The sequence below is a fragment of the Mus musculus genome, chromosome 11, assembly GCF_000001635.26.
Source record: "Mus musculus strain C57BL/6J chromosome 11, GRCm38.p6 C57BL/6J".
Lineage (NCBI taxonomy): Eukaryota > Metazoa > Chordata > Mammalia > Rodentia > Muridae > Mus > Mus musculus.
Genome location: NC_000077.6, coordinates 73,276,398 through 73,301,172, shown reverse-complemented (window position 1 = coordinate 73,301,172; position 24,775 = coordinate 73,276,398). Strand labels below are relative to the sequence as shown.

The following is a 24,775-nucleotide window of genomic DNA, read 5'->3' as shown; positions in this document are numbered from 1 at the left end:
GGCTTACAACCATCTGTAATGGGATCTGATGCCCTCTTCTGGTGTGTCTGAAGACAGCAACAGTGTCCTCAAATAAAATAAATATATATATTTTTAAAAAAACAGTGCAAATTCCCAGGAATCTTAAAAAAAATCACAAGGGAGCAGTAGTAGTGGTGGGTGTGGATACAAGTAAAATCATAGGTTTGATGATCAAACCTTGAAAATATCCCATTGGATGGTTTCCATTTTCACTGACAGCTTGGAGACTAAACCAACTACAGGCATGGAAAGGGTAAAGAGCCACAGTAGTAGTTTTGAGATAGCTACTAGAAAATAGAACCAGACACAAGACAACTGATAAATTTTAAATTTTCTAATGATTTATTTTTATTTGTATGTATTGATGTTTTATTTACATGTATTGATGTTTTGCCTGCATGTATATCTGTGTCAGATCCCCTGGAACTGGAGTTACAGACAGGTGTGAGCTGTCATGTTGGTGCTGGGAATTGAACCCAGGTCCTCTGGAAGAATAGCCCGTGCTCTTAACCCCTGAGCCACCTCTCCAGCCCAAGATAAATCTTTTTAAAAAATAAAACAAAGTTATAAAATAACTAAAATAGGAATCCACATATGTGTATGCACTTTGACACATGTAGCATGCTGCCCCCTCCCCCACCCACCCACTCCACTGATCAGAATCTAGGAGAAATGCTTTAGATCTAAACATTAACCTTCCCTTTACCCATTCCTGTTAAGAAACACTCTAGGATTTCTAGTTGGTCTTCATATTCATACAAAGCAAAGACAGAAACATGACCATAACATGACAAAATAAATATTTATTGGAAATCAAAACAGTATTTCAATGAGACCAAAGTAGTCTTAACTCTTTATGATTTCTTGAGCATGTAGTTTCACACAAACAACACTAAAAACAATTCTATAAGTTAAGTTATACAATGATCAGCACATCTCGTGAGAATACGACAATAATTCTGTGTCTGGAACCAAGATCACAGTACATATAAAATAACAACATGTAAATCAACGCAGAAGTCAAGTATGGCTTACAGACTCTGGTGAGGGCCTGTCTCCCTGTGCCTCATCCAGAGCAAAGGGGGAGCAGTCACCAGGCCCTGAGGAAGGAAAGGAACCACAGTAATACTGCACTCTCGTGGGCAGATGCCTGAGAGCTCAATGACTTCACAGTACAGCTTTTATTCCTTCTCCCCACACCAGGAAGGAAGGAAGCACCCATGTTATTCTAAACAGACACATGGCATAATGTCTGCAATACAAAACTCTTCCTGAGGTGTAAACCAGGGCTTGTAACTACTACCGAAGCATGCTCAGGCCCATCCCCAGAAAACCTCTTCCCCCTAAATTACTGAAATGTAAATCATGGAGTTTTAAGATGTCCTGATAGGCCAACAAGAGTCAGTGGTGTGTGTGTATTCTTGCTATCTTTGTTGTTATTGTGTGGCTTTAGGCACATTGGATCTTTAGACTTGTCATTAGGTTGTAAGGACAATGATAACTTCCAAATCATAAGAGAAAAGAAAAAAAAAAAAAAACTACCCCCTAATGTGGCAACTACAAAAAGACCCAATGATTAAAAACTGCAGAAATATCCCTGTGGCCCAGAAATCAGGGTATCCTAGCCTCACCTGCTCTGACATGACTTTGAACAAGTCTATGTTCATTCCAGAGCCTGAGTCTCCACATGTATAATGAGGGATTTGGCCCTTTTGAGCAGGACACCATTTGTTGAGATGCCTTTCCTTGCTTTGATGAGCCTTCTTAGCTTGACCCTCTGGGGTGAAAGCCTTCATCTTGGGGGGTGGGGTCCCACATTTAGATGAATAGCCAATTCAGAAATGGGTTTGCCAACAAATTCCATCCAGATCCACAGAAAACAGTCTCCACAACACTTGAGAAGCTAGTTATTTCTATCTGCCCAACTTGCCACACCTTCCATCCAAGTGGGAAATGCAAAGCTACGTGGTTTGAACTACTGCCTTCCAAGGCAATGCAAAGCTGGAATCCCAGCTCCCTGGAACCAGCGGTTGCCCTTTAAACAGGGACTTCTGTTCAGGATAACTCAAGGAGACTCCAGCTATGGAATACTGGTCTGTAGAATGTCTCAGCATCTTAAGATTCACCTAGTTGCTTTCTTCAACATCTTCCCAACAAGTACTAGCCCATTTCTTGAACTCTTCTAAACTCCTGAAGCAGCTGTCTACTGAACTGAACCAAAATCTCAAACCAGTTCTCTCACTATTTCTGCCCATCAGGAGCACTTCTTCTCCTTCTTCCCATGATGTCCCCCTCAGGTTTTTGCTTTTCCAAAGACACATGCTTTGTCATCTTCCCCTACTTGAGTGTGATCTTTGAGCAATAGAGAATCCAGAAGGTTGTGCAGGTAGTGGCTGCTGCAGACTGGGCAGCTGTCCATGCTGTACCATCCACCACCATCTCTCCCACCAGGCCATTCAGGATGGAATGACCAACTTTTCACCTGTCCAGCTATGCTGGTACTTGGAACTTTCTAGAATGGAGAAACCTGCCAGAGTGGACTGCTTTCTTTGTCTGGTCTCTAGTCTGATTAGCTCAACAATTGCCAAGTTTTGTAAAGGCCCAACTTATTTCCAACCCATTTAACATAAAAAAATCTTCATAGTCATCTATAGTTCCATCTCAAATCTTTCTACATGAATCCTTTTACTAAATAACAGAAGAGTGTAGGTTGGAGGAGAGTGTAGGTTAGAAGAGAGGGAGTTGGACAGGGGAGACTATTTCAGTTCTAGTCATTGGAGAAATTCTCCAATCTCCACCTCTACTCTACCAAACTGACTCTGAAATTTCAAGGAGAAAAAAAAAAAATCTGAGGCTGAGGATCTGAAATAAGCCCTAAGTCTGGCAGATATTCTCCCCTCAGAAGCCTCTTGTACAGTTTCAATATTCACAGTAAACAAAAACTAGCAGTGTGTTTTAGGCATCTGCTGATTTCCCCAGTGGGAAACACTGGAGTGCTTGCTAGCCATCTCTGAGTTTTAAGACCCTCTCAATAGGTCAGCTGCTATTTCTGACTCAGATAAAGTGAGGCCAGCACTGGATGAGACTCAAAGAGGATGGACCCCAAACCTTTCCCCCAGATCACAGCCTGTCTCCCTCAGGCTTTGTGTGTGTGTGTGTGTGTGTGTGTGTGTGTAGAAACGTTTATTGTCCTGATCCTGGCCACCTGAAGCCTAGTATATAATACTTACATTCAGTCCAAAAGCCCAAAATCTGTTTCTTAGCTTTTAAAGTTGCCTACTTCATCTGAAGTAAATTTCATTCAAAACTGAAATGGCTTTTCTGAACTAAAAATAAAAACTTTGTGTCAGTTACACTATTTAAGCATCTCTCAGTTGGAGATAGGTTTAGCCTTGGATTTCAATCCAAGGATAGAGTCCAGTTTCCTGTTTCCTGGAGGCTCAGTAAGGGCATTCTGTAGCTCATTCCCCTCTTCACCCAAGTAGACCCAACTTAGCTCAGGTCCTCTACACACGCTGGGACAGGGTCCCCTACAAATTCAGGAAGCACAGTCATAGTTGGGGAGATAAAGGAGGAAGGAGTCTGTGGGCAGAAGCTGGCCCCAACAACAGATCGTAGTAGAGAGGAGACCACTCTCCCCACTCCTCAGACCCCAGTTCCTTCCTTCTCCAGCACGTATGTCTTGGAGCCAAGCCAACCTGCAGGTTCCTCACATGGGGCATCAGGAGACTTCCAGACTCAGAACCGCTGGCCTTGGAATTGTCCTGACCTCTGGAGTCACACAACCCAAGGTGCTTCCCTTTCAGATCCTGACTGCCACTCCTCAGCAGCCACCAGTCTATGTGAGGAGCATTTTGCTTCTAGTTTAGCACTCTGCATAGCACTTCAGCACACCAGGGCTCAGCCTGCAGCATCAAACCACAGGGTTCACATCCGCCTTAAGCCAGGCATCTACACCGACGTTTCTGGGAATTCATCTAATTCATCAAACGCATAGAGGGTGGTTTTGCTATTGCTCCTGGAAGAATCTTGAATCTTGTTTAAATCTGCTGCAGAGAACAGAGTTGAGATTTAGAAGTACATCCTTCTGTGTCCTGTCCCTGTGTTAGTACAATCTCCCCCGCCCCCATGGTACTGAGGCTAGAACCAAGGACCTAAGCTATACCCCATCCCCTATCACTTAGTTCTTAAAAGCTGTTCTAAATAGTGCTATAGAGTATCAGAACTGGAGAGGACCTTCAGATTCACAGGTAAGAAAACCAGGCTTCTTGGCCTTGATTCACATGAAGTCACAAAAAGTCCCCAAAAGAGGACCCCACACCATCTCAAAGCAACAGTACCTACCTGTCCGTCTTATGGGTCCCGGGTCTTCATTAAGGAAGGACACGTGTGTTTTCCATTCCGTCCACTTCACCTCGTTGATCCTGTAAGTGTGACCATTGTACTCACTGCTTCGGAATCACATCTCAGTGATATAAACACACACATTTGGGATGTCCCAGGTTCTATATAGCTCCTCTAATGCCACAGACACAGGGATGCTCCAACCTCCTGTTTGCTGATCCTACCCACGTCAAAGAATACTGCCGCACAACCCTTCCCTCTGTTACCGCAGACACAGCCGGAAGTCCTCATCTGCTACTTTGCACAGCTCGCCCATGCGGAATCTGCTTCTCAGCCATTCTGGTAACATTTTCTCAAACTCCAAGATGGTCCTGGCTCTCTGGGGAGAGAAAGAAGCGTAAACTGATTTCTCCAAGCCTGCTCTGAGAGTCCTGCTCCAGATGAGGGTATACCCACAGGTACCCCATCTGCTACCTCACTCCAGCCTCATTTGTGCTTAAAGCAGAGGTCTTGAAGGTTTGAAGTACTCATGAACTCAAACATGAGAAACATGAGAAAAAAACTTTGGAGTGATAAATTGCTTTCAGCTTGACATGAATAGTATGTCTGGATATCTGGAGCCTCCTAACTGAAATGCTGGGATTCTGGAACTGCAGATAGAGGAAAGTTCAGAGGTCAAACATTCCCACACTCTCTCTCTCAGGCTTGGGCACCATGGAAGCTTCCCTGGTAGGGGGTCCAGTCTCTCTGGAGCATTATGCTCAACCCAGTTAACAAAGCTTCTGGTAACTAGGAACCCAAAGCTCCTCCCCCCCCCCTCCCCCCCCGTTGTCATGTGCATCTCTGTTCTGCCAGCTGAGGATGGCAAACGGAGGCTACAGTCCCCTCCCCTGCAGGCAGCTCTGCAGATTCCTGAAGGGTTGCTCCCTCCCCTGCTCTACCCACTAAGTCCAACAAGCACTTTCTAAGCAGAACTCAGTTCATGGATCAGGTTAGTTGTCACCACAGGGTCCATACCATGAGTTGTTCTCAGGACTGAGAAATGATACGTCCAGGATGGAACCGAGCAGAAATGCCCCTTTCACTGTTCCAGAACCTTACGTCTCTTCAACCTGAAGTCCCTTCTCAATGCCCACACATCACAGGTGACAATGAATAGAGTGCCCCCAGAAGCCTGTGTCTCCCCTCTATGTGTTGCTCTTCTCGACCCTGTTCTCAGAGAACCTACATTAAGGCTTAAGCAAAGTCTCAGGATGCACCGCAGCCCCACTGGTGCTGTGCAAAACCTCACGATGACGAGCTGAACAAAGTCCCTAGCAAGGCCTCTGCCCAGCTCACCTGCAAGCGCCAGATCCGCTCACTTTCTTTGGAGACGTTCTCCACCGTCTCCCCCATCAGGGCAATGAGCATGTTGAGGAGGAGGACGAAGGTGAGGATGACATAGGTGATGAGTAGGAAGAGAAAGAGGATGGGGTAGGTGGAGTTCTGCTGGATGTTCAGGTCGCCCAGGCCTATGGTGAGCTTGAAGAGCTCCAGCACCGCGTCGCTGAAGCTGCCATAGGAACTGCAGTCCTTTTTGTCCTTGGAGCACTTCTCAATCAGTGAGGCCAGCGCTGTGGGGACAATGGGTGCTCTCGGGCAATGCTGTCTGGCCACCCAGACAACTCGTGTGTTTGCATGTGTACACACTGCTACCTCCCTACCTCCCTCCCTCCCTCCCTCCGGCCTCTCAGTTCCCATCTCTGCTCTTCTTCCTCTCCAGTGTCAGGTTCCCCGGAAGCCTCATGAGGCTGATTTTTCTGCCTGGCCTGCAGAAAGCCCTTCCTGCCCACTGACACTAGCCTCTTCTCCCCTCCTCGGTCTGAAGCTCAGCCTTCACTCATCCACAGCCTTCTGAGGTTGCCACTTAACCTGTGTGTGACCCTGGCTCCCTGTAGACTAAGGTTCTGACTGCCTGTAGCCTGAGTGGTCTCCCCCAGCACTCTAAGATCCTGCATCCCTTGAGTTCCCTATGAACAAGATCTGGGCTTGTTTTTCTCTTCTATCCAACACACCTCATCGATGGTTCTTTGCTGGGTGAGTGAGTGGGCAGGCTCCTGTGTGAGTGAATGCATGGAGAAATAAGTCTACAGGTAGAGAGTCAAATGAATAAGCAAGGTTTGTCCCTGAAAAGGCATCAGGCAGATGAGAGCAACTGTGTCAACAGTCACTGAAAAAGTAGGGGGGTGGGGCCTCCACAAAATTTCCCTGGAGAAAAGCATGCTAAACATGCCATCTCCCTATACAGTGGTTAGAAATAAAATTGGGTTATATCATTCCCTCTAGATTTAAAAAGGGCTTCCACATATTTGGTCCCTAATAAACCATAAGTTCCCACAGAGATACCTGAAGCAAACTGTCAAGAGTCACAAGATGTGGAGGGCCAGAGAAATACACCTCAGTGCACTAGATTGCTCCTAGTTTTTGAAGACTACCCACCAAGTGTCTCTGAGCTCTCATTTGCCATCCACAGGAAGGGTAAGAACATCTACTGAGCATAGCTATCAGAGATTGTGATGGATATGAAAGTCTGGGGAAACCATGGGTTGGATGGGTGAGAGTGACAGCTATGGGTCTGTAATCCATGGGATCATAGCTGATGACTCTAGCTTGGTCAAGTTGCTGAGAGAAGGTAAAAGGTTCTTTGCAGACACTAATGTTGCAGGTACTGTGTCGCCCCTGATGAAGCCACTGTGTGCTTTGTCATTCTGATATCCGAATAAGGTCCTTAACAAGCATGGGAATTACTGTTAGTTGTGAAGCAATTACCTACTCCAAATCCAAGTAAGAACAGGATGTAAACAAACAAGAACTTGAGGACATCATGCAAAATGACCTGCAAAGAAATGGACATGATTCAAGTGTGAGGTGTGCGCACATGGTTGCTGTGCACCCGTCTCTCTGCATCCTGCCATTCTCTCTCCCCTCTTCATCCCTTTTGATGGTTCTAGGCTCCTCTGAGGGCCCTGACTCTACAAGGAAGCCATCTTTCCTGTTTTGTCCCCAAAACCTCTCTTCCTTCCACCTCACCTCCCAGCACATAGTCTCTGATTCACCCTGTGCCTTTCTCTATGAAGTCTCACATCTGGGCCTCCCTGGGGCCGATGACATGCCAGAGCCAGCACATAACAACTTCTCAGAACTGATAGTTGAATTTGCATGAATGTCGTGACCATATCCACTATGAAAAACTAAATCAAACATTCAATTATAAGATAAATAGGTTCTGGGGCTCTCATAAAAAATATCAGATTGTGCAGTTAAAGTGTGCCCAAAGCATGGGTCTCCAATTTTCTAACACACATGGTAGCTGTATTAGCTACATAGAAGTTGGTAATCAATTCACAGTATATAGCTATACCCAATCCTACATTTTAGATGTATACAGATTTTCAATTGTAGGTCAATAAAAAATTTTAAAAAATAATTTTATCGCAAAAATATCCAATCATTAAGTCAAGCATAATGGAACAGGCTTATAGCCCAAGCAAGATGAAGGCTAAGGCGTGAGGAGCATGAGCTGCTAAACCAGCCTGGGCTCGATTTTAAGAAACTGTCTCAAAATGAAAATTTTAGTCACATCCATTTATAATTAAGCTACATTTTTAAGATAATAAATATTCAACATTGAGTGTTATCTAGCTATATCTATTGTAACCAGATACTGGAAGGACTATACAATAAAGTACAACTGCACATCTCTTCCCAGATGTGTTAAGTGGCATAATGTCAGCAGCTGCAAATCCACCATGGCAGGAACGTTTATGCCATGAAAACCAGCAATGCTATGAACATGTAAATCCTACCAACAAAATGCTCCTTGTTTTATTGATGTCTACATCTAGATTCAAGACAGTGACCCAGAAAATGTTAAGACAGATTAAACTTTAAAATGTGGACTGTCTGAAACTCACAACTGGTCAAAGTGCAGAGAAAAAGTATCTGTGGAGGTTCGGCCACAAATGGAAGGGAGGCCTACATTATATCCCTTCCCTCACAAGACTCAGTGACCACTGTGGGATCAAGGGCAAAATTATTGTAAGAACCAAAGGTCGGGGAAGATTAGATGAAAACATCATCTTCTAGACATGCCAGGTCACTGTACCAAAGAACTGCAACTGTTGCCTGTAGAAGGCCTGCATGAAATCAAGCCAACCATGATAATTGATGGCTTCTCGGGGAGGAAGCCCCCTCTTAAAGTTTTTCTTTAAGAGTTGGACCTTAGTAAGTTGACCACATTCCAGTGGATGACACCACACCCATGAACAACACAAATTGGAATCATTAAGCATGCACATGTGTGTATGGTTTTATATATACATATTATATACGTGTGTGTGTGTGTTTTTTTAAGAAAGGAGAACATGACGTTAACAGGGTTGGGTGAGGAAGGAGTGGATCTAAATATTGTATTTTTAAGGTATAGGCTATCTTTCATGAATAGCACAGGTATGTTAATGATCCTCCTGTGCTTGATACCAGTTACCCAGTTCAGTAAAGCAGTTGCTCTCAGCTTGACTGACAACATCCAGACTATCTCACGTTGCTGCTTACAAAGTGAACCGTCAACCAGCCAGAAAGGAGCAGCTCTCATTGGTCAGCTGCACCCACAGGCTGGTGGCAGATACAACCCCATTTCAGAAAGCAACAAGGTACTACTCATCCTTCGTAGTGTAAAAACGTACGACAAATGTATGTATGTATGAATGTATGCATATATGCATGCATGCATGCAATGTGTATATACACTTGTCTGTTATATGTACAGGCATGGACACACACATCCAAAGAGCAATTGTTAGATATCCTCCAGAACACCACTGCTCAGGGTCAGAACATTTCCCTCACAAAGTGTGTCTCTTACCAATGCCCAACCAGCCCAGTTGTTTTAAAGTCTGACCAAAATCAAATGAAGACTGTGGCATTTTGGAGAGTGCTGGGCTACTGATTATTGCTCCAGATCTTAGTTTCCACATCTGAAGAGTGGAAACTCCACCCTCAAAGGGTGCTCTGCCCGCACAGTTCCTGGCATACCTTCTGGATCATGACGCTGTACATGCCCATAGACTGGAAGCCTCTCGTGTAGTAGAGCATGTTCGCCCAGCCCAGGGCCATGGCCAGCACGAGGCAGGCGAGGTATTCTTTGTAGGCAAACAAGTACAAGAATACAGACAGTATCACAAGTACAGCTTGGACAAAACTGTTCAGGAGACACAGGGGACAAGGACCTTACTTAGCAGCAGCAGAAACATTCAACCCCCAAACCTTATTCAAACCCCTAAACCGAAAAGGTCACCATGGTAGCTGATGCTGACAAGATATGCAAGGCTTCCTGGTATTATTCAGCTAGGTGTGGACTACATCACTAGATGCAAGGCAGAGCCAGTGTGGGCTGCCAGCAGACTCTGCCATACAGCCCACAAGGCCAGATGGCTTGGAAATCACCTATATGGTTACAGTTCTAAAAAATTTTAAAAGTTACACTTTTAAAATTATTTTAAAGATGGTAGTTTTTTGCATGGCATGTCATTGTGGAAGAGATAACAGGACAATTGCAAGCGCCAGAGGCTGGGGAGGCCCTCTGTAGAGCAGTGTTTTCTGAGTGTGGCAGGGCTGTCCTGTACAGGTCCTGCAAAAGATCAAAATTCTAGGAAGTAGGAGAGGGGCCCACGAAGCCCCACCCACAGCTGGGGAGCTATTGGCAACTGATGGCTCCTGGGAAAGGAAAGTGTTTTCTTTGGTGATGTAGCCCCTGGCGGATTATCTACATAGCGAGCTCTGAGCCAGCTACAGAGTGAGATCCTGTCTCCAAAAAATAAATAAATAAAACTAGTACACAAAAATGGGAAGAAGCAGTAGAGGAGTTTGCAAAGTGTTGGAAGAGTGAGAGTAAAAGTTGGGTTTGATAAAAATGTTCTATACACATGTATAATTTTTTTTCCAAATAATGAATCATAGCATGTGACAAACATGCATGAAAACATCCTCCTAAAGAGTGCTCACACTTCCAGTTTTGCAGACATCAAAGAGCCAAAAATGCCCCTATGTTTCTAATGTCAGACAGTGAAACCTGCTCTTTCCCTCTGGTGAAGAACAGAGGCCTGATGGGGAGCCAACTGGGGACTCAAGTGGGAAAGGACCACTCTACCTTCCTCTACCCTAACAAAGTGGAAGCACAAGAGCACACATCACGCTAAGAGCAGAGCTGTGTGAACGTATCTCCTCGGGAACCAGCACCCTTTCTCAACAATGACAGGCACACATGTGGCCTGCAGCCTGGGGCACAATCCATCTGGCCTGTCCACCTGCTTACCTGTCCCTGGGGGACTGAAGAACTCAGTTCACACCACTTGAGGGCAGGTACACACTTTATAAAACTCCTAGGTGGGAGCTGGAGATGGCCCAGCTGCCATAATGCTTCCTACACAAGCATGAGGACCCGAGTTCAAATCCCCAGCACCCACATAAAAAAATCAGGTGTGGCAGTGAGTGCCCACCATCCCAGCCATGAGGAGACAGGAGTGGGAGGGTCCCTGGGGTTTGTTGGCTTGTTGACTAGCCAATGTAGCCAATCGGGGAACTCCAGATTCAGTGAAAGACCGTGTCTTAAAAAGTAAAGGGTTACAAAAAATGAGGTGGGAAATGATTGAAGAAGATGCCCAACTTCAAACTCAGGCCTACATTCATAGTACATGCACTCCTATACATGTGCAGGTTTATACAAGAGAGAGAGAGAGAGAGAGAGAGAGAGAGAGAGAGAGAGAGAGAGAGAGAGAGAGAGAGAGATCAGTCTCCTATATATTTTTAAAAAAAGACTATTAATGGTGTGCCACCATTGCAAAACCAGCATTCTTCATCCTCAGCCATGGCCTCTGGCATTACCACAGAGTCAACTGAGTCTGCCTCTGCCCATTAAGCCAAGGGTCACAGGAGCTGTTGGTGTCAGCTGCACATGACTTCATGCAGAGAGGCTGCTAAGCTAGGCTTTCTCACTAGAAAACAAGGCCACCAGCACAGCAGCAGCTGGGGCTCTGATATCACTGAGCACTCATCATGGTGTGTAACTCTCTATAAATGAGACTGATTTCTCAGTGTCTTCTAGTCCTGACCAACCGAGGTCTCAGATGACAACCCTGGGGTGTCACTGAAGCTAGAAGGGTCTTCTCTGAGACACTGCTGTCTACAAACATGAACAAGATGGCCAAGCCTCTGCTTCTCTGGGGTGCCTGCCATTTGGGGCTCTGAGAGATGGAGTCAGCCTTCCCCTGCCATCAGGACAGCCTCAGTGTTTCTGATCCCCTTTATAGGCATTCAAGTGCACTTCTATGTAGAGGAGACAGAGGGGACCTCTGGACCATAGTGATAGCAGGATGCTTTGACATGATGACACGGTTGGGTGCTATTCCATAGAATCTTCAGCCTTCTCTATCAGTTGTGACCAAAGGGACAGGCCTACTTACAAGACAAAGTGAAACCAGGCATCTGACAGGATGGACTGAAGATCGGAGGGTCTCAGCAGGAAAATGGCAATGCCCTGGGATCAACGGAAAAGAGAAGCTTGACCCTCTTTCTACCTTCCATCCAGGGGTCTGGGAAGTACTGCTTCAGTGGGGATTCATTCAGGCAGGGCTGTGTGTGACAGCTCAGAGTCCAAGGGTGGGGCATGGAAGCTGACCTGTGCCCAGAGGGCATCACTGCCGCCTCAGTGAGGGTAGAGCTCCCACAGGCTTCTCACTCCCATCCTCAGCCCAGAAACTGCAAAGCCACAGTCACTGTAGCTGCCCACGAACCATGGCCTAATTTTCCAGCCTCTGAGCTTTTGTGTCTGCTGCTTATCATGGCCTCCCTACTGATGAAGCTTCTGCCCCTCCTCCCATGCCCAGATAAGTCATCTACCTCCCTCTAAACACCGTTCTAATCTACCTTACAGTCTAGATGTCTGTGACTGTTAGCTCCCTTACCAAACTGATCTGAAGAACTCCGCCCCCCATCCCTGTCACACACACACCTTTTGTATACAGAAGGCTCAAAATCTACAGGCTGATTCACTGGGTGGTTAAATGGGTTAAGTAGGTAGATACATGAATGGGTGGAAGGGTGAATGGATAGATGGATGGGGAAAAGGCTGAATAAAAAACAGAAGTATGGTGCCTAGGTTATGTAGGGTTTGAAATGTTTGAATGAGTGACTGGGTAGATGGTAAGAGGCAGGTAACAAGATGGTAGAATGGGGAAGGAAGAATGGTAGGCCCAGAGTGGCATGAAGGATAGATACATGGTGGACAACTTGACAGATGAGCGGAGGAGGGGTGGAGCAGATACAACAGGCCTGACTTACTCATTGTTCTCTGTACAGTAACTTAGGAACCTAAGGCCTAAAAAGGAAACATTTTCCTGAAGCCCCTACAGTAGAGGCTCTGCAGGCTGGAGTGGAAGCCAGCCCTGCTCCCATCCTGCTGGCTTCAAGGAGTTTTCTAGAAGGACACAGAGACGTACTCACTTCTTTCACAGAGATGCATGTGGCCCAGATGAGGACAAACATCCTCCCTAGGAGCTGAAGCCAACTCATTTTGTGTGTCAGGGCCAAGGGGTGTGGGAGATCCTGGGAAGGAAGGGAAGAAGAGATGAGGGTGAGGAGTAGAGTGGGGAGGGAGCACCGGTGCTGGAGGAACCAAGCTGTATATGCATGCTGGACCCTCAAGATGGACCAGGGGCCACTGTGGAACCTCATCTCCTAGCCCAGCCTACCCCACCCTCAGTGGGAACCCAGAACTTTGCAGTAAGGACAATGCACTATGTGCTAACAAACCCACAACCTAACTTCATGGTCCTTTTCAACCACATCCACTACCAGACACTCAAAGGGGCCTCTTCACAGTTCAGTGAAGCCGAGACTCTGCACCCCAACTAACAGGTGGGAAACTGAGGCCCAAAGAAGTGGGGAAGCTTAGCTAAGTAACCTCTCCTCCACCCACTTTCTGTAGGCCTCAAACAGACAGTGTAGTCTAGGCCCACATAGAAAGCCTGGGAAGGGTCTGGGGTTCCTTAATCCCCAACTCTCTCCCAATAAAACCTGCTCGATCTGTGTACCTACAGTATGTCTAACCATTCTATTCGCCAGGAACTTTGGATAATAATTGGATGACAGCATGAAAATCCTTTATATCTGGGCCTCAGTTTCCCCTTCTCTACATGGGGCAGTTCCAAGATCTTTCACCTCAGACCTTCCCCTCACCACCCCATCCCCGGGACCCCCATACCTCATCTTCCCGAGGACGGTAGTAAGAGACAAGGGTCAGGGTGATGTTGTAGAAGAAATAGAAGCAGAAGGACAAGAAGAACATGTACTTGGCAAATTTCTTCCATTTCGTGTGTAGCAGCGTATGCAGAGGCTCCAGGGTCAGCATCTCATGTCGGTTCTGGGGATAGAGCACCCCATGGGATTAGGCAGGCAGGGAAGGACCATTTTTTTCCAAAGCTGTAGACTCTTTTCATTGTTGTTTTGTTTAGATTGGATACTTTTTTATTTACATTTCAAATGTTTTTCTTTTTCCAGATCTCCCCTTCTGAAACTCCCTACCCCATCCCCCATCCCCCATCCCCCTGCCTCTATGAGGTTGCTTTCCTACCCACCTACTCCTGTCTTCCCACCCTGGCATACCCCTACACTGGGGCATTGAACACCCTCAGGTCCAAGTGCCTCTTCTCCCACTGATGTCCAACAAGGCCATCCTCTGCCACATATGTAGCCAGCACCATGGGTCACTCCATGTGTATTCTTTGGTTGATGGTCCAATCCCTGGGAGCTCCAGGGGATCTGGCCTGTTGACACTGTTGCTCCCTCCATGGGGCTGCAAACCCCCTCAGCTCCTTCAGTCTGAGAAGGACCATTTTCAAAAGGCCCATCGGGAGCCCAGAAGCAGTGGGGCCAGGGGCAGAAGGCTCCAGTTATCAGGAGCAATGGACTGGTTTGATGGAAATGCTGGAAGGGTAACTCCCAGCTCCCAGGTCTCCTTTTTGGGGCAGTCAAAGAAACAGGGGTCTGGGGTTTCCCAGCAGAAAGAGTACTGATGCACAGCAAGGAATTGGGACTAGGACTAGAAAGGAGTTCCAGTATCCCTGCAACTTTAGGACATCTCCTGAGCCTTTCTTGGCCCTCCTCTTTATCTCTATCACAACCTTTACCCACCCTGCTAAACAGTTTACTGTGAGGGTCCAGGGAGCCTCTGGGGAGTAGGATGGAGACCTGGCCCACTCACTGCCTCACTCCCCGAAAGAGAAGAGCTGAAAACTGTCTGAACTGATCCTCGGTCTTCACCTTTGGCTTCATTGGCTTTCCCCTCTCCCACCTCCTCCTGGAATGGTCCTGATTGCTCAAGAGAGTGAGCACTGTCTGACCTCAGATGTACTCAAGTTTAGAGGAAGAAAAGACTCTAAGGCAGGCCATGATGAGTTAGGTGTGCAAGATCAATACCACACACCTCTTCATTGCCTCCAAATTCCTTGGGATTCTGAAGATAGCCCCTTACCCTTAGCTCTATTATTCACTGTTAGCCAGAAACAAAAGAGCTAGCCTGTATCTGGACCCTGCCCTCTATGCCAGACACCATCACTAAGACAAATCACCAATACGGGACTTAGGGGACTAGCACCGCTGTTTCCACGGTCCTCAAGCTCTAGCCTGGGGTCCAGCCCTCACTCTGTTCCTGCCAGCCTGCCTGGGAGACCCACATCAATGTTGGTGTTGTAGACGATGATTTCCAGCACAGAGTTATCCGTCGTTGTGTCTACATTGGTGAGGTCATAGAGTGAGGATGACACAGGCCCATACGCCCAGTCCGTGAACTTCCTGGACAAGCTCCGGAGAGGCTTCTCCTTGATCTCGCGGCTGAGGATGTACTTCAGGATCTGGGGATAAGAAGAGAGGTAACAGGGCTTGGAGACAACAGGCCTGGACCCCACCAGAAGCAGGTCAACCCAGAATATGTTCCCACCCCAAAGGGTTATGGGTGCCACCTCTGCCTGCAGCCGTGACCCTGGGTTCCAGCTATATCTGTAAAAATGGGGGTGAAGTTCACAGTTCTTGCCTTCTCACAGATATGAGAGCCCTTTAGCATGCTGCAGAGAGCCAAACCATCAGCTAGTGGGCCCCAAAACCAGCTGAGATCCAGTTCAGTAATGGATCCAAGAATTGACCATTTTTAGAAGTGATTTCCATGAGGCCTGGACTTGAAGCTCTCTGTTTCTCTGCTCCTCCATTCCACCCTCAGTCTAGACTTTACAGCCAGGCTGGTCACTCTGGCTGAACAAGCTGTGACATCAGGCACCAGCCTTTGCAAAGAGAACCATGAAGCCCACTCTTGTAAGTCAGTGGACCTCAAACTCTGCTGTATGTTAGGGTCCCTGGGGAAGGTTTCAAAATACACAACCAACTACTAAATCTCCAGATGCAGGGAAAAACGTGGGAAGTGTTTCATGAAGCTCTCTGTAAGAGTCCCCTGTACAGGAGAGCCACTGCCCTCTATCTTTCCACTTCCTGAAAGCTAACTCATCAATCACCCGAGACTGGGATACAGCATCCAGGAGCATGGACCCAAAACCCAACAGGAGAGATCTGTTGGGAGGACAGCATCAGTGTGTGACTCTCACACAGCCCCACTGTGTCTCCCACCACAGTCCAGGCTTACAGATCCTGCATCCCAGTGAGTAAGAGCCCCAAGGGCAGACCTGTTGCTTGGTCATGGCTGAGTTCTCTACTCCCAGTATGGCAGCCACCTTGGGTGACATCCAGGAAAGTTTTCTACAAGACACTGAATAAAGGAGAGGACTCAGGAACCTCCCTGGGTGGGTACCTTCCTTAGACCAACCTTGACGAGAGTACTTTTCCCTAGGGCATAAGGGGTCCCAGGGCCATGCCTCCTGTAAAGCGAATCTTGCCTGGGCTGGGATGGCAAGGAGGAGAGAATGACATGCAGGAAAAGGCTCATGGAAGAAACTAGACCCACAAATACCCTCTGACTTTTCTCAGAACCCCTACAAGCTATGACCCTGGGTGGCAGGAGAGGGGGGTCAGACATACAATTCTCCCTTTGTTAAAGCTGTTCTTCATCCCTCTCCACCCCCACCCTCTACAAGGGAATAAAAAGGTCCCTTGTGGGCTCCAGGCCTGGCCTGACCTCAGGGCAGCTGACTAGGAGAGGTACAAGGATACACAGCTGGAATTGCTCAATAGATGCTAACTATCCAGTGTTCTTCCACAGTCTCCCAGAAGCCACACTCCCCTCCCAAGATCCATTTCCTGAGAAGAAATCTTATATCAGCCAGACCACAGCTCCAGCCACAGAGAAACACATCAGCCTGTCCCAGCCTAGGTCTTCCCAAGGTGCTCAGATCAGCCTGGAGTTCTTTGACCACATCACACAGGCAAAGGGGCCCATATAGCCACACTGTGCTGGAGAAGAAGCCTGACCAACAGACTAAGATCCTCCTATTTGCCAGGGAGAAGCCCATTGGCTGTGGACCCAGAGTAGCCATTCTGGAACCACTGCCCCCTCCCCAGCCCTCCCCCCAAGAAGCAAGCCTGAAGGACAAACACACAGCCTGTGGTTGAGTGTCACCACTCAGGAATGCTCAACCACAAAGCACCTGAGATATTGCATCACCTTGGCCTCAGGGATTTCCCAGTCTGGCCCCACCTAGGAAGTCCCAGGAAGAGAGCATGAACTCAGGGGTGCAGGATTGATGTCTTGGGGTGGCCCACGTGCTGGATTTCACTGAGCCACCACTGCACTTCCAGACCTAAGCTGCAGCCTTCCCAGAGTTGAGGCTGGAGCCCTGTGGGCTCCTCAGAAGTGCACCACGTTTCCCCAGCCCCCACATCTGCTGCGGGGCCCCACCTCAGCCTTGCCCATCTTGGCAGCCAGCTGCAGTGGTGTGAGCCCATCGTTGTTGCGCATGGTCTCCAGCTCCCAGTTGCCACTCCTCAGCAGGATCATGTCATACATGCGCTTAACGAAGTCATTCTGAGTCTTGAAGTCCTCAGCCACTGTCACCAGCGCGTGCAGGATGTTGTTTCCCCGGGAATCCTGGGAAGTGATGTCTGTCTGCTCATTCTCCATCAGCAGCTGCACAATCTCAGGCTGGTTAGTACACGCTGCCAAAGCCAGGGGTGTCTCGCCTGGGGGGAGGGGAGTGACTGAGCTCAGTCCTCTCATAGGCCAAAAGCAATATCCTCCAGGCCGCAGTCCCAGAGGCCCAGATGCTGGCCATCACAGCGGCACTGACCCCTGAGGCTCCCTGACCACCTCCCCTTTGCTCAGTGAAGACTGAAGTGGGTTTACACCATAGCCACCTGTGCTCCCTGCTCCCCACTGACTTTCCAACACTCTGCTCAGCAGAGGAGCAGAACATCTCCTCTAGGTCCCCCACTTACCCAGCACCCTGCACAAAGCCCTCTCTCTCATCCTCTCACCCATGCTCACACCTCTCCTGTCACAATGGCCTCCTTACTCCAACAAGAGACATTCTCTAAGCTCTGGGCCTTTGCATACACTGCTATGCTTCCTGCAGCTGCTCCGCGCTGACCATTCCCAGTCTTCGCTCAGATCCCACCTTCTTGGTGACTCACTCTCAATGCCCTATTTAGATTTATAAACCCTTCCACCCACCCAGACAAAACTCTGGGTTCTTCTCCCTCTTTTTACTCCCACCTGTGCCCTCTCTTTATTCCACCCAGCAAATGTTTCCCAACTCTGGCTTTAATTAGGTCCTAGGCTGGGCAATGAGGACACATGACTGACCGAGCAAGAAGCTGTCCTCAAAGATTCCCAGACTCATCTGGTCCTGCTGACTAAAAACCCAAAGGTGGGGAAGATGGCTCAGTGGGTAAGACTGCTTGCTGTGCAAGCATGAGGAGCTGGGTTCAAATCCCCAGCACCCATGTAGAGAGCTGGGCATGGTTGGCACAGGTGCAGAGACAAAGTCTCTGGGGCTTACTGGCCACCCACCTAGTTCCACCACATTTTGACTCAAGGGAAAAGGATGAAAAGTAATGCAGGGAACACCAGTGTCCCCTCTGTCCTCTGTGCCCACATTCACATACACCTCACGTATAAACCGTACATACACAAGAGAGACAGAGAGACACAGAGCAGTGACAGTCAGGCCCAGTGGGGCTTCCAACCACCCATCCTGACTGGGATGGTGGTGGCATAAAAGTAACAAAACTGTACACTAAAATGGGTGGATTTCACTATACCTAAAGTACACATTTTTTTTTAACCCAAAGAATTTGTAAAGGCAATGTAAACATTGTCAGAAGAGGGGGAAAGATGTTTGTGCCAATTCTAACCTCCCACCAAAACATACACACATACATGTACATGAACACATACACACATACATGCACACGCGCACACACACACACACACACACAGAGAGAGAGAGAGAGAGAGAGAGAGAGAGAGAGAGAAATGAAACAGTAAATAAACCAGGTTTGAAGGAAGGACATTACAGAGTCTGTCCTTTTGTTTGACCACAAAGTTCTGGAGGTTCTGGAACCTCAGGCTTACACAGAAGCTCCCCCTGTAAGGACATCTTTCTAACACACACAACAAAACTGGGTTTGGATTGCTGCGCTGTCAGGGATTCTCCCCCTTCACTCTGCCAGTCTGTCCAGATGTCACACACACACACACACACACACACACACACACACACACACACACACGTCTTTATTCTCTCTGCAGGTGTGAGCCCTACTGCTACCAGGTAGTACTGTCAGGCAGGCTCCTCCACCTGACTCAGCACCAACCCAGTCGTAATGCACATGCGCGCACGGAGGAGACTCTGTGTTGTAGCACCCCTGTGTGGTAGGGCTGGTCGCAGCAGAGCACAGGACAGAAAGCCCCTCCTCCTCCTCTCTCCCCCATCTTCCGCTCCTGCGGCATCACCTACCAAAATAGAAGCCTTCATGCTGGTATTTGGGGTTGAAGAAGACCCCCTTGGCGTGAGCATTGACGTCAGCACCCGCTGCTATAAGCACTGCTGTGATGTCTCCCTGGCGCCGCTCGATGGCGATGTTCAGCGCTGTCTGCCCTGTAAATAGCCGGCATGGGTGCTCAAGGACCTAGGACAACCTAAAGCTGATCTTGGAGTCCCCTTGACTCCAGGTGGCAGTAGCTGACTGAAAATACTAAGGGTGTAGATACCATGTATGGGGATACCCTGTTGATACCAGTTGAATTCTGGGAAAGCAGGAATGAGCTGCACCCCGCAACAGAGAAAACCAGAGCAGGGGTACCCATGACCTGCTGCAAAAGCAACAGCAAGGGCTTGGTAAAGAGGCTAGGGAAGGCTGAAAAGGAGGATGTGTGGCCAGGACAGAAAAGCCTTACTACAGGGACAAATAAGGTTAGTACATTAACTCTATCAAAAATGTGTTCAACCTCTCCATGGGGGAAATCGACCATGAGCAACAAACTCCAAACTTGCCCTCAAAAGGATTTCACTAGGCAGGTCTATTGGCCCAGTTATTCAGCAGACAGGGGCAGGAAGATCAAGACTATCTGGGCTGTGAAGTGAGTTCAAGGCCAACCTGAATAACTTAGTGAGACTGTAGCTCAAATGTTTTTAAGAAGAGGTGGGGATATAGCTCCATGGTCCAAGCACTTCCCAGGACCGCCACCCCAAAATTGAAGGGATCTTGTGCCATAGGATCCTGAACTATAAACAAAAAGAAAGAAAAGCACAGAAGGGGTGGGGGGAGGCAGGACAAGTAAGCCTCAGACACTTGTCTGAACCTCCGCAGGACTGGTGTCTGCTCTCAAGTGACAGACTGAGAACAGGATGTGGCTCACTTTCACTCTTTTCGTTCAGCCATCAATCACAGCAATTCCTCCCCGGGGTTCCCGCCCCTCCTCCATAGTGCCATGACTTTCCCTTGTGAAAGTATGTAGAGTTCAAATAATAAATCAAGATTGCTTTACCCATGAGGAGGGTTAAAGACCCCTATCTGAGCCCCTCCCCCACCCAGAAAAGTTGAGGTGTTTACACCTCCTGGCATGTCAGCAAGACAGCTGATCATGAGCTAATCACTCCTAGTAACTGTGACAAGCTGTGTACTGACTCCAGAGACTCAGGGCATAGCCCGTTAACAGTTCATAGTGTGTTTCCTGGTCAGGGAAACAAGGTATTAAATTATATTCCCTGGCTCCACAAAACCAGACTGAAATGGGACCGCTTCTATCATTCATGACTGCAGGGCTGACTGCTGGCTTTGCTGGCCCCCTACCCAGCTCTCCAGCCTCATCTCCAGGCTTCTGCTTCCTTCTTTGTTCGCTTCTTTGCTTTGTGGTTCTTGAGAATCTAACAGTGTCTTGCACATGCTAGGGAAGCTCTCCTCAATTGAATAACACCCCCAGGCCGTGCCATCTTCCTAGTGTCAAATCCAACAAGCCCTGGCCCATCTTGGGGCTCTGACCCTGACCCTGCTCTGAATCCTTCCCATCAGGTAAGCTTTGGTCAAGCCCACCACTGTACAGTTGCTCACCCCAGTCACTTTCTGTCACATTACATCATCTTTACTTCTGTTCCTGGCACATTCCATATAAAGTCGTCTTTTTACAAGCATCAAGGTTTCCTGACTTGTTCACCCACGCTCAGCATTATTTACAGGGAAAAGAAAGGCTAAGATGGGTGCCTGCTACATATTTGACTTCTCCATAGCCAAAGTGCCTCTGTGAGGCAAGATGGGCTGTATCTGTAGCCACACCCACCTTGGGAAATCCCAACCTCTTCCCCTTGCCCTTAGGTTGCCTCTGCCTTCAGGTACCTTCATAGGCCTCTTCCGTGTACTCAGCGTTGATGAACCTGTCCAGGATGTCGTTCTCCTCAGCGAAGGCAAGCAGAATCCGCACGATCTCTTTGGTGTTGGGATTGATGTTGAGCAAAGCCTTCATCAGGCAGGTCTTCCCGGTGTCTGAGGCTGTCAGCTTGTGCATGAGGAAGTCTACAGACAGTCAAGGATAAAGGCGGGGGAGGAAGGACAGACGGAAGTCTGCAGACAGTCAAGGATAAAGGCGGGGCAGGAAGGACGGACGGAACAGTGGAAGCTGCAGCCTCACACCTTGGAAGCATGCCCGCTACCCTGCACTGGGGGCTCCCAACCCTGTGCTACCAGATCCTCTTTTTTTCCTCTCCCCAGTCCTCCTCCAGCTCCCTTCCTGGCTTGCTATTCAAGGCTCGCTACCATCTGGCAGAAAGACAATGTCACCTGAAGCCGAGCTGCCCATGTTGGTGCCCCATCATATCCCTCCTCGTGGTCTAAAAGTGCATCTCGGCACCTCCCCGTCAACCTTCTTCTCCCCTTGATCCCCCAACAGCTATGGACTCCCAAAGCCTTTAATTCCCGTCAATGCCCGAGGAACACCCCCCTCCCCCAGTCCCCAGGCCTGCTTCAGAGTCCCAACACTTTAGAACAACAACCCTCTCCAGATTTACTCCACACAGTAGCCAGACCACGCCCTCTTACTGCCTAAACCCATCCATGACTCCCCGTGGTCCTCTAAGTCAAGCACAAGATTGCTATCCCAATATCCAAGGTGCCTCATGCTCCAGCCCCACAAGAGATGGAGCAGGGTTCAAGCCAACCCAACCATGGTCCCTGGGGCCTGCACTTTATGCCAGGGTCGGGCACTGACCAGGCACATCCAGGCCGCGGCGCCTCCTGCAGAGGTCCTGCAGATCCTGTAGGAGTTCCCGCAGCTCCTCCACGCAGCCCTCGGACACAGCCGCGAAGATGCGCTTCTTCAGTCGCTTCTTCTTCTGCCTCTGTTCTTCCTTGGCCAGGTTTGCGCTAAGACCAGAAGGCATTGTGAATTCATCCTGCATTCGCCTCCCACTCCTACTCTCTTCCTCTCCACCACCAGAGCTACTAGTTTCCGGGCCACTGCTCCAACTCCTATGCCTCCTACATCTTTGCCGATGCCCATGTTTGTGTTCTGTGTTTGGTCAAGCTCCTCTTCCAATCCATATGTAATCACTTTGATCAGAATACACCTGCATACACATGGGGATGATCAAAAAGGATTTGTCTAGCCGGGCGTGGTGGCGCACGCCTTTAATCCCAGCACTTGGGAGGCAGAGGCAGGAGGATTTCTGAATTTGAGGCCAGCCTGGTCTACAAAGTGAGTTCCAGGACAGCCAGGGCTATATAGAGAAACCCTGTCTTGAAAAACAAAACAAAAAAAAAACAAAACAAAACAAAAAAAGGATGTATGTCTATTGTAGCCATTACTTTGAAATATGGAACTAAGGGAAGAGAATGTTCCCTTTCATCTCCATATCTGAACATTTCCATCTATGCCTCCTGCCCCCACACTCCATTATTACTATAATGCAGATGTGTCTCCTTTCACTTGTATGTGTTCTTGCAAAAATGTTCTGTGTAAATAAATTTTTTTTTGTAAATGGATTTTAAATGTACACAATTGTGTAGTTTATGCTGAAGTCCTTATTCTTTGTGTATTGTTTGAATGTTTTATAATGAACAGAAATCATTTTATAATTTTCTGATCTTTCACTCTGCTCTACAAAATGTCACATGCCACAACCATGGCCTGGGACTCCAGGTGTTTGTCCCAACTCTCCAGAGATGATGGCTTCTTTTTCTTTCCTGTGCAGTCCACCCTGTGATGCCCCACCCCTTCTGTGATTAGTGAGATAAGGGGAAGGGGCACACTTACCTCGGACTGTTGGGATTGGATGGGGTCTCTGTCACATCATCCTGAGGAGACTGGGGAGAGTCCATGTCATCACAGTTGCCAGAGAGGCTGGAGATGGAGAAGAGGGACAAGAGTAAGACAAATTTAGAAATGGACAGTGCTACCGTGCCACCACCAGGCCCAGCCATGTGTTCGGGCCAGCAGCCAGTACTCACCACTGCCGGATGTTGGAGTCCATCGGCTTGGAGAAGATGGGTGGAGAGGTCTTGGTGACCGTGGGGTTGGGCTCAAATCCTTCTATCTCCAGGAAGAAGTGTGCACTGAAGGGACACCCAACCAAGGCCATTAGAACTGGGGCAGGGCCTGTCTGCCTGTGTCCTGCAGCCTTGCCACAGAGGACCCGCTCATACTGAGCCCTAGACTTTGTGCCATCTGTCCTAGCCTAGCCCTCCAGGTTGGAGTAGACTCTGGGTTCTAGGCTGAGGCTAAATGGCTCTAGAAGTACTGTGTGGATGAGCCCACAAGGATCACTAGGCATGGCCCAGCACCTGAGGATCTGCAGGTGTCCCCAAGTATAGTCTTCCAAAGATGGAAACGTGGAGACAGAAGCTGGGTTTCCCATCTCCATCCAGCTGCGCCTGGAATGTGAGCCTGAAGGCAGAGCCTTTTAGAGGGGGACTCACATCCACACAGGTCTTCCAGCAGCTTAAGAGAAAGGGCCAGAGTCACCCCAGCTGCTCCTGTTGCCCATTAACCCCTTTATCACAATAGGAAATGGACTAAGAAATCGAGTCTAGGGCAAGGAGCTGGGGGCCTAGGCTGGGGATCCTCTACCAGGCATGGTGGCATCTGCCCCAATCTCATAACTCAGAGGGTTGAGTCAGGAAGATCATAGGTTCGAGGCCAGCCTGTGCTACATAATATATATATATATATATATATATATATATATAATGTGAGAATGGCTATCAAGATAACAAGCAACATCAAGTGGTGGTAAGAATTGGGACAGACAAGGAGAGAGCACTCACATCCTCTGGCAAGTAATATAAAATAGCGCAGCCTCTGTGAGAATCAGTATGGAGGCTCCTCAAAACTTTTAAATTAGAACTTCCATATGATCCAGCTCTAAGATTTGTAGGTCTACAGCAAAAAGAATCCAAGCCCCCTACAAGGACACCTGCAGACACATGTTCATTACATCAGTATTCACAATAGCCGAGTTATAGAGTCAGCCAAGCTGATAGCACAGATAAATAGATAAAATATGATATTTTAAAAGATGGTATTCTCAACATGGACATGTTCCCCCCCCCCACCGCCCCTTTCTTTTTATCTTCCTAAAAAAAAGAGTCACAGGGTAAGGGGGTGGACCTGGGAGGACTGAGAGTGACCAGGGTGCATTATGTGGAATTCCAAAAAAAATCAACAAAAATACAATGTTAGAAAAAAATAAAGTAAATAAAATGATGTCCTATTCAGCCATGAAGAATGGGATTCTGTATCATTTTCAGGGAAATGTATGGAACTGGAGATGAACCTGCTAAGTGAAATAAGCCAGACTTAGAAACACACAATATAGAAAAGGCACATTAAACTACAAGTGGAGACGCTAGGGGTACAGAAGGATAATAATAATAGCAGGAGGAA

At 48.0% G+C, this 24,775-nt stretch overlaps 1 protein-coding gene across 5 annotated transcripts in view; it reads right to left on the bottom strand.

The window, feature by feature from the left end:
* Positions 1-804: 804 nt before the first annotated feature.
* Positions 805-24,775, bottom strand: part of Trpv3 (transient receptor potential cation channel, subfamily V, member 3) — a 32,880-nt gene continuing 8,909 nt past the window's right edge. The window contains exons 3-18 of one of the 5 annotated variants that reach the window (NR_163834.1): positions 23,341-23,445; positions 23,147-23,233; positions 22,103-22,257; positions 21,235-21,411; positions 19,359-19,499; positions 17,300-17,580; positions 15,135-15,311; positions 13,664-13,822; positions 12,904-13,005; positions 11,865-11,938; positions 9,439-9,604; positions 7,178-7,240; positions 5,704-5,978; positions 4,632-4,744; positions 4,366-4,445; positions 805-4,070 (exon numbers count right to left, since the gene is read on the bottom strand). Coding sequence is in view for 3 of the 5 variants with exons in the window: in NM_145099.3 (NP_659567.2) it covers positions 3,973-4,070; positions 4,366-4,445; positions 4,632-4,744; positions 5,704-5,978; positions 7,174-7,240; positions 9,439-9,604; positions 11,865-11,938; positions 12,904-13,005; positions 13,664-13,822; positions 15,135-15,311; positions 17,300-17,580; positions 19,359-19,499; positions 21,235-21,411; positions 22,103-22,257; positions 23,147-23,233; positions 23,341-23,445 (2,257 nt within the window). In the remaining 2 variants the exon portion in view is untranslated. Of the gene's footprint in view, positions 4,071-4,365; positions 4,446-4,631; positions 4,745-5,703; positions 5,979-7,173; positions 7,241-9,438; positions 9,605-11,864; positions 11,939-12,903; positions 13,006-13,663; positions 13,823-15,134; positions 15,312-17,299; positions 17,581-19,358; positions 19,500-21,234; positions 21,412-22,102; positions 22,258-23,146; positions 23,234-23,340; positions 23,446-24,775 lie in introns of those variants that run through there. The other 4 variants (NM_145099.3, NM_001371006.1, XR_388460.1 and 1 more) reach the window with 4 other exon arrangements.